At 36.2% G+C, this 9,959-nt stretch overlaps 1 protein-coding gene and 1 pseudogene across 2 annotated transcripts; one reads left to right on the top strand and one right to left on the bottom strand.

Annotated features, from left to right (window-relative positions):
* Window positions 2,994–6,004, top strand: LOC107613691 (fasciclin-like arabinogalactan protein 15). 2 transcript variants are annotated; one of them, XR_002351817.1, is made up of 3 exons: window positions 2,999–4,596; window positions 5,216–5,340; window positions 5,638–6,004. XR_002351817.1 is itself a non-coding variant. In XM_021108735.1 (2 exons), exons 1-2 carry the CDS (start codon window positions 3,279–3,281, stop codon window positions 5,287–5,289), a joined length of 1,392 nt encoding a protein of 463 aa, XP_020964394.1. In that variant the 5' UTR covers window positions 2,994–3,278; the 3' UTR covers window positions 5,290–5,323. The 2 variants fall into 2 exon arrangements, 1 of the variants encoding a protein (XP_020964394.1); XM_021108735.1 differs by lacking the exon at window positions 5,638–6,004 and having other exon boundaries at window positions 2,994–4,596; window positions 5,216–5,323.
* The window catches only part of LOC107610365, a 4,493-nt pseudogene continuing 571 nt past the window's right edge, over window positions 6,038–9,959 (bottom strand).

Below are 9,959 nucleotides of genomic sequence, written 5' to 3'. Positions count from 1 at the left end.
TATTATTATTTTATTATTATTATTATTAAAGTCAACAATTTAAATAACGCATCATTTGTTAATGTGACCTCGTGGTTCTGTCAAAAACTAAAAACTATGTTCCATTTTTGTTGGCCGCTCAATATGATTCACATTCTCAGACCATCATAAACACTGACTTGATGGCGGAAACAGCTCAGCAAATAAATTCTTGCAGAACAATAAATAATGCTACTATTTTTTTTAGTTTGTACAACCATTGAACATTTTTTAACTTTTAACCAAACTTGGAAAGTGTTCTTGCTGAGATTGGCCGGTGTATAACTCGTCCGCCGGTGAATACTTGTAAGCTCTCCATCAAGATGAGGTATACGTCGGCAATGAGAGAACAAGGGGGTGGGTACCTGCAAAAGACACTCCGACGCTCAAGTCAGTAAGTGTTTAAGAGGTATATAATAATTCTATGAATATAGAATGTAAGAAATGAAATATAAGTTATCATGTGTTGTGTGTAATAATTCTATGAATATAGAATGTAAGACATGATATAGAACTTATCATGTTGCCCCCCGAGATTAGATATAGAAGGTTCCTTTTATAGGCATATAATTGATGAATAGAATTGATGTTATGACCGTTTGGTCATTAAGATAGAAATGATGGTCATTAAGTCGGTAATGAAGGTGTCAGTTACAAGCAAAATAATGAATGATAGTTAACGCCGAGTTATAACTCATAATGCATAATAAAGACTGAGTTATAAGGTGACGGATCACAGCCCCCAAGCTTTGTCCGCCGATCATATGATCCAGGCTAAGCTTAGAAAATATAATGAGTTATAACTCGGTTAAAAGATAAGTGAATAATGATATGGTGAGCCCCCAAGCTTAGTCGGGTTATTATGTCGGCACTTATTCAAAAAATAATTGAGTGATAAGAGTCATTCAATCAAGATAGTTGTGTGGGGGATACTTTTCCGCTTAAGAACAATTTTAGCATTTGATTGTATATGAACTGAAAAGCTCAGAGATAGATATCCATTGACGGAATCGATTGTATGATCCGAGGATATAATGATTAATTGTCTTGGGAATTTTTCCAACCCACAACAACTTATTGATAAATTTTTCGCTCAAAGCAATTAGTTATTGAATATTTACAATTTATAGTGAAGGTTTGACATGAATAAGATAAATTGAGAAAATGAATAGGTATAAAGTCGCAACATATATTGAATAATATATATTGTAAAAGTAAAATAGTTCAAAGTAAAAAAAAATATACCTTGAAAGTTGATAATTGTAGAGAAGAAGACGACATATATAAATGTCATACATGCCAAATGTGAATATCTGAATTTTGTTTTGTAGGACATGCTTTAATTTGATAATAAAGCAATAAGATAATAGTTATTGAATTATACATTTAGTATAATGTTTCTAGCAGTTACAGTATGACGAGAAATATTTTTCGTGCAATAATAGTAAATTGCCTGTTTAATTTTCTACCTTAAACAAATAGTAACATAAAATTTAATAGCATAGAGTGAATAGTATGATAGTTATATACAATTGATATACAATTAATTTTGGATGGAATCCAATTTTAAGATTTGAACTCATCATTACTATCATTTAATTGTATAAATGAAATCACTAAGCAATAATAATATAGTACATAATGAAATAAAAACGTAATTGACATGGTTGTTATATCTCATTATTGTATAGGACATATATTGAGGTTTGAATATAACTAATAAATCAATAAATATTAGTTACACAAAATATAAATGCAAGAGTATGTTGAATAAAATATATAATTTTACTTGTGTAAGTTGAGAAATTTGAAAAAGAAAGCAAAATTGATAAGTGAGTTTGTACTCGATTTGATTGAAAACCGAGTTTGTTCTCAGATTGATTGAAAGCCGAGTTTATTCTCGGATTGGTTAATTGATCGATTATAAGATGTGAAATATTATGATACGTAAAAGTGAAGCAATTTGAAGGTATAAAATATAAACCTTATAAAAAGGTATGATAGATTAAAATTTGATAAGAGGTATTAAATAAAATATTAAATAAGATTGTTGATATTGGTTCAAAAATTTGAATGTAAATCAAGTTTTATTAACACAAGGGGAGTAGGAATTATTTTACTCGTCCCCACAGACGGCGCCAATTGTTCTTGCTGAGATTGGCCGGTGTATAACTCGTCCGCCGGTGAATACTTGTAAGCTCTCCATCAAGATGAGGTATACGTCGGCAATGAGAGAACAAGGGGGTGGGTACCTGCAAAAGACACTCCGACGCTCAAGTCAGTAAGTGTTTAAGAGGTATATAATAATTCTATGAATATAGAATGTAAGAAATGAAATATAAGTTATCATGTGTTGTGTGTAATAATTCTATGAATATAGAATGTAAGACATGATATAGAACTTATCATGTTGCCCCCCGAGATTAGATATAGAAGGTTCCTTTTATAGGCATATAATTGATGAATAGAATTGATGTTATGACCGTTTGGTCATTAAGATAGAAATGATGGTTATTAAGTCGGTAATGAAGGTGTCAGTTACAAGCAAAATAATGAATGATAGTTAACGCCGAGTTATAACTCATAATGCATAATAAAGACTGAGTTATAAGGTGACGGATCAGAAAGAGTTGCTCATTCAATATGATATTGTACATTACTGTTGCTTGGAAAAAAATGTAAAACTTTTTCTACTTTACCCTTAAAAAAACAAAAAATTATACACTAAGCAATACTCGATTATTCGATAATCCATAGCAATGAGCCAATGACAATGATTTGGAGAGAGAAAGAGAACCCAATGCGAATTAGGGACCACCAGTCACCACTAAACAATAATAATAGTAATAATAATTAAAGTGTTGCAGTACTACTCCATCTTCTTAGCAAGCACTAGTAGTAGTAGCCACTAGGCTAGTTTTCCTATGGAACATTGGAACTCACCGCTGACTATACCCCCCATGCAAAGACACAGTTATACTAACTCGTCATTAGTCTCTCTTAAGCAACATGTTTATCCCCTCCTAACCGCAGCTAATACTTTATTAGTGGTGGCTTTTTTCTCAATGCAACCGACACATTTTACTTCGACTTAATTGAGTTAATTCATTGGGCGCTAAAGCGGTAAAAGAATTACCGCCACCTCCCTTCCATTAAACGCTAAAACCTCAATAAAACAAAACAAAACAAAACCAACAACACACACTATAACATTAACACAAACCAAAGCATGCATTAGCATTCTTCCTTCATCCATCTTCATGGATTACACCCATCTGCTTCTTCTTCTCTTCTTCTTATTCTTTGGTGTGGGATTCTCGGAGAACACGAATCCGAGGTTGCTGGCGTCACCATCATTATTATCAACGACTCAGATAAACTCGAACTCGATCCTTGTGGCTCTTCTGGACTCCCATTACACAGAGCTCGCGGAGCTCATAGAAAAAGCCATGCTCCTTCAAACACTCGAAGAAGCAGTAGCCACACACAACATCACAATCTTCGCACCCACCAACCAAGCCTTAGAATCAAACCTTGATTCTTTCTTCAAACGCTTCCTTCTCGAACCAGCTAATCTCCATTCCCTCCAAGCCCTCATTCTCTTCCACATCCTCCCAACCCGAATTTCATCCCAATATAGTTTCGGGTCGACCCGAATCAACACGCTATCGTCCGAACCCATTCGCCTCCAGACGAATTCCACCTCCAAAGAATGGACAGTCGATCGGGTCAAGATAACCCGGCCCGATGATGTTACCCGGCCCGATGGTATCATCCATGGGGTTAACGGCCTTCTCATTCCACGTTCCGTACAAGACGACTTCAACCGCCGCCGCAGTCTTCGCTCGATTGCCGCCGTGAAACCCGAGCCAGCTCCTGAAATCGATCCGAGAACCAACCGGGTTAAGAAGCTCGACCCGAAAGAAAAGCCTCCGGGCTCAAAACCCTCACTCCCGATCTATGAGGCGCTGGCACCGGGACCGTCACTAGCTCCGGCGTCGGCACCGGCACCTGGAGGCCACCACGGGCACTTCGATGGCGAGTCTCAGGTGAGGGACTTCATCCACACGCTAATCCACTACGGAGGGTACAACGAGATGGCGGACATTCTCGTAAACCTAACGTCACTGGCCACGGAGATGGGACGCTTGGTGTCAGAGGGTTACGTCCTCACCGTCCTTGCGCCGAACGACGAGGCTATGGCCAAGCTTACGACGGAGCAGCTCAGTGAACCGGGGGCACCGGAGCAGATAATGTACTACCATCTGATACCGGAGTACCAAACAGAAGAGAGCATGTACAATTCTGTTAGAAGGTTCGGGAAGGTTAGGTACGATACGCTGCGGTTGCCGCATAAGGTGGTGGCGATGGAGGCTGATGGTTCGGTGCGGTTCGGAAAAGGTGGCGGTTCGGCTTATTTGTTCGATCCTGATATATATACCGATGGAAGAATCTCTGTTCAGGGGATTGACGGGGTTTTGTTTCCGACGGAGGAAGGAGAGGAGACGGTGACGGGTCGGGTCAAGAACGGCAATCGGACGGGTCAACCCGTTAAGGTCGTTGTCAAGCATAGAAGAGGTATGTAAATCGTTTCTTTCTTTGTTTTATGTTTGTATTTGTTTAATTAATGTGTTGAAAGATGATTTGTTTGGCTGGAGTGGGATTTTGTAGTGTGGGGCTGGTTTTGTTGTGGTGTTATTGAACTTTTGTGATTTGGGTTAACATCGGTGATTTTAATTCATGATGTTGATTTGGACTCCCTCAAACATTGACGTTTGACTTAGGAGAATGTGAATTATTGCTGACTTGGGATTTAAGATCAAAGTATAATATGTTATGTTATATTGTGTTTTAACCTTGGGGTCAAAGCACAGTATTACTATCATGTTATTACAGTCTGAGATTCTGATCAATGCGATGCATATTTTTCATTTGGAAGGTGAGGATATGGCTGGTGTTGACAATCAATATTTGCACAATCTTCTATTAATAATAATCTTTTTAAGTTCTTAAAGCTTGCTCACTTTTCTATATTTATTCATCTCTTGATTTGCTACTCAAATCAAATTGCTTGAGACTCAAACAATGGTTGTTTCCATCATCTACATAGAGAAGTTATCTATCTAGGGTCTGACTGGTGGTTTTTACATTTTGATGATACTTCATAGCTTATTAAATTGAATAATATCACGTGCAGGAAAATTGCTTGAAGCAGCATGCTGGATGCTTGGAACCGTCGGTCAACATTCTAGATTCGCCTCTTGTCAATGAAGCCAACCTTTGCCCTCTCCTTTGGCTATCAAGATTGTTTCAAACTAGAAAGTGAGATTACAACTTCTATCTTATGCCATTAGCTAATTAAATAAAATTTTATTAGGTAATAACAGAGATTTATTTCTTTCTTATGCCTGATTTGTACAATGAGTACTTCACTCTTATAGTAGAACTAGATTGATTAATGTCTAATGGACTTATCCAAGACTACTGTGGTTTTTTCTTCTTGTCCATGAACTTTGTTTCTTCTGGTTTCTTGCTTGCCTAATGGCATTTAAATCTGAAATCTAGCTTAATTTTCTTCGGCTCTCTGTTTACGTATTGTTGCACATGCTTTGATTGCAGCTGCACAGGATTGATCAAAGATGTAAAGTCACTAAGGTGAAGGCCTTCTTGAATGGATGATAGCCAGCTGCTATGAGTGTGAATTTCCAACAGTTTTGTTTTGCCATTTCCTCTTTTCTCCTATTGGATTTGGGTTCAGGCTTCTATCTAGTCTCCTTGTCACACATTATAGTGCAGATTTGTATCTATATTCAATCCAATTTCATAGGTGGTTGTGTTGGTGGGATTTAAAGGCTGTTTTCGTTTTCTGTTCAACAGGGCATGGAATTTTCTAGTAGACATGTGTTGGTTCAAAACTTTACTAAAGAAATGGAAATACAGTCAAAAGCAAATAAGAAAAAAAAATTATGATTCTTTACTGTCATGATGTCTCTTAGTCACCCTTTCTTCCTCCCCTTCCCCCCCTTCCCTTTACTTGATTCATCAAGGATTTCGAAAGTAATTGTTTTGGCAAAGGTGATCAAGGAATTACATTTAGAATGTAAAACGTAAATGGTAAATGGGGGTAAGCAATAACATTTATCTGAGGTTCAAATTCAATACTTATGTGGCTTTCCTATTCTTTTTGACAATGGTGATCATACTACATATTTTATTTTAGTAACAAGGTCAGATCAAACTATACAATGTAATGGGCCAGGAAAGAAAACAAAACAAAACAAAACAAAACCTAAAACAACATAATGTTTCTACTTCTCTGAAGTAGTCCAGGGTAAACTATTTCAACTGCTAGGCTGTATTTGTTTATAGGCACGGGACGGGACATTGAACACTGAACACTAATAAAAGACACAATTTATTTTTTATTTCATTATTCTTGTTAATTTTTTATTATTATATTTTTTTCTCAATTTTTTGAATAAAAAAATGAGAATAAATTAAATTTTCATTATTTATTTTAATTTATCACCAAATAAAATATAGAAACACTAACTGAAAATCCAGGTAGGATAGTAAAGATCTCATTGGTACCAGCTTTCTCCCCTTTTAGCCAGTACTTGCTTAACCTATAGTGTTGTAATACATAGAAAGAAAAGGTGAATAGTCATGAGTAGTTGTCTTCCTATGAAGCTGATAATTGAAGACTATTAAATGACAATTTAGTTAAATATGTTAAATTATTTAACGATTTTCAACTATCAAGATATCAATTTCACATAAAGATAAGTGCATGTGAGTTTTCACCAAAAGAAAAATCATGTTGCTGTATACTCATGCATGAAATTGAAACGTTGTATCGATTTATTTGTCGTCAATTACCATTGAATGAGATGTGGATTCTACTTAATTATGTGATTATTAGATTAACCTGCCAATCGCGCTCTCGGTAAAAACAAAGGAACCATCTTTGCTTAAGGAAATGCCATTTGGGAACTGAATGTTCCTCACCAAAACACTGGTTCCCTTAGTGGCAGGGTCATATTTCAAAATCCTACCACTATGCTCGCCAGAAACATGAGCTGAAGGAAATTTCTGCATGCACAATGTCAGAATTAACAACCAATACAGTGTGAAAATCTATGCAAACAAATGATATAATGTATGTCGTCTCAGTATACAAAACAAAATAAACACAAAATGTATTTCTCTTCCTTTTTCGTTACATCCTTTTAGAAGGTGACTATTTACATGAAGATGTCTTTACATGGAGAAGATAATCAAAACTTGTTAGACGACTTGACATATTTGACTAAATTACTTAACATAATATGTATCGATATATTAGATATTATTTTCACACGAAGACATCTTCACGTGAATATATAGTCACTTTTTAGAAAATGTATCAATTTCAAATGGTGAAAAAGACTAATAACATTCATAAGCCTGGTTAGTAGTTACATCCTCTGATAGTAAGAGCTGCTATCCGTAAAATAAACATTTCCATGTGCATCAATGTCTACGTCATTGGTGAATCTTAGTGGCACTCCTTCAGCCTCAGTTGCAAGAGATATTGCTGGGCCACCCTCAGGCCCAACCTTCATCAGCCCAAAATATGCATCTGCAATGTACAAATCACCTGTTCTCTTCTCAAACCTCAGGCCCAAAGGCCTACCACATATGTGCTCACTGTTCACATAACTATGTAATGCTGCACATTCCTTAGGATTACATACTTCTGATCTGTGTCCAACATTCAGAGTAATACTCAACCACAAAAAAGTTATTCACCAACAAATTATGTACACAATGTCTATTAGATCATCTATATCTTAGACAATTTAAAGAAGGAGAATGCTAGGTAAACAATGAATATTTTGAACAGCATGAACAACTACCAATCAAATAAAAATATACTACATCCTAATTAAATGCTACTAATTAAATTTACATTTTTAACTCTATTATTTCACATTGTTTACACATTGTTCAAAAATGTTGTTCGTTACCTATATTTTTCCTTCAAAAAAACATCGTTTTGTATCTCTAATTTCAATGTTACTTTTTTTTAAATGGATAAAAAATTGGACAAATTTTATTCCAAATCAAAATTCTTATATGTTTGTTTACGTAGAAAAACTACCATTTGTATCCATGAATTTTGCGAACATTGACAAAAATACCCATCAAACAAGAAAACTAACGTTGTATCCATGAAAGATGGGTTCCGTATGATAATAGTACCCAAACCGTGATTTTTCGTTGACTTTTTAATAAAATTTTCAAATTATCCATTTTATCTTCTTCCCCAAATTCCAAATTTCACAACTCTCATCCTTTGTCTTCCTCTACTGCTGCCAGCCACCAAAAAATTAAAAAGATTAAAAACTGTGAATTATTAATTCTCTGAGGTTATTGTTCAAATATTATGGATTTGTAGATCTCGTGTAGAAAAAAAAAGAAGTTTGAAATTAACAAAAAAATCATACATTTTGGTTTCTTGGTGTCACTGTGGGAACAAGAGGCGCAAAACCAAGAGCCTTTGGAAACGGAAGGAAGGATAGGTCGAAGATAGAAGATGTGATAGCCTCGGTCGCATTTGTTGCAGAGGAAAAGTTTCGTTGGGAACTCACCGGAGGAGCAGCACTTGCTAATGATGTCGTTGTCGAAGGTGGGCTTGGGAATGTGGGTCCTTCTTCACCCTGCATTCCCCTGGCCATGTCTTCGAACATACTCGGCATGTTCAGAAGCTCATCCTCATCAATGTACCCCGTCACCATCATCCCTCCTTGTTCTCCAGTACTCAAAGTGAAACAAGATCCTTCAACAATAACGTTACTACCACCACAACCTTCTAGAGGGTTCTGCGGTGGCCTCGAAAACCTAGTCTGAGCAGCGACGGTAGCTACGATGTGAATATCAGTCCACCAAATGGTATGAAGATACTCTAACAGCAGCCCCTTTTTCTACAGATCGACGACGCTGAGCAGTGTTTAGAGTCACCGTTGGAAAGAGAACGTAGACACCGGCCTCTTGTTGGCTCTAGTTACTGAATTCTGCTACTTATTGCTTTGGAATAAGAAGAATAACAATATTCAGGTTGAAGAGGTTGAAGAGTTTGACAAGGGTGTGCTTTCTTAATGTTGTTGTTGCATCCGAAGAAGAAAGAAACAACAAGGATAATGATGTTAAAGTTGATTTGGATTTAGATTTGAAGAATAAATTAGGATTGAAATAAAGAGAGATAGAGGTTGAGGATAAAGGTTGAAAGAAGACATCAGGTACTTGGGTCTTGAGGGAATGGTGACTGGCGGTGGCAGAGGAAGACGAAGGATGAGGGTTGTGAAATTTGGAATTTGGGGAAGAAGATAGAAGGGATAATTTGAAAATTTTATTAAAAAGTCAATAAAAAATCACGGTTTGGGTACTATTGTCACACGGAACCCAGCTTTCATGAGTACAACATTAGTTTTCTTGTTTGATGGGTACTTTTGTCAACGTTCGTAAAATTTATGGGTACAAATGGTAGTTTTTCCTATTCTAAATATAGTTGTTTTTAGTCATTTTTTCATTTATGATTCCCCAAGAGTAATGTTATTTAAAGTAAAAATTCATCTGCAATTGATACTTGAGAGTTATTAAATGATAATTTAGTAAAACCTATCAAATCATTTAATAACTTTCGGTTATCAACTTCTCATGAAATTAACTACACCTAAAATATTTCCACTGTTGTTTAAACATATTGGTCACAAGAAGGAAGAGTAGTAGTGTGACCTGTTGGGAGAGGTGTAAGCAAAATGAGTCCAAGAGTGTCCATTCCAGAAGAGAATCCTTCCATCGGCGACACCGGTGTAAGGGCCGCGATCAAGGGGATCAAAGGCAATGCTCTCTGGTCCATGAACTTGGTTCACAAACATAAGCTTGGAGTTTTGTAAGAC

Source organism: Arachis ipaensis, chromosome B08 (genome assembly GCF_000816755.2).
Source record: "Arachis ipaensis cultivar K30076 chromosome B08, Araip1.1, whole genome shotgun sequence".
Classification (NCBI taxonomy): domain Eukaryota; kingdom Viridiplantae; phylum Streptophyta; class Magnoliopsida; order Fabales; family Fabaceae; genus Arachis; species Arachis ipaensis.
This window is presented reverse-complemented; position numbering and strand designations above follow the sequence as displayed.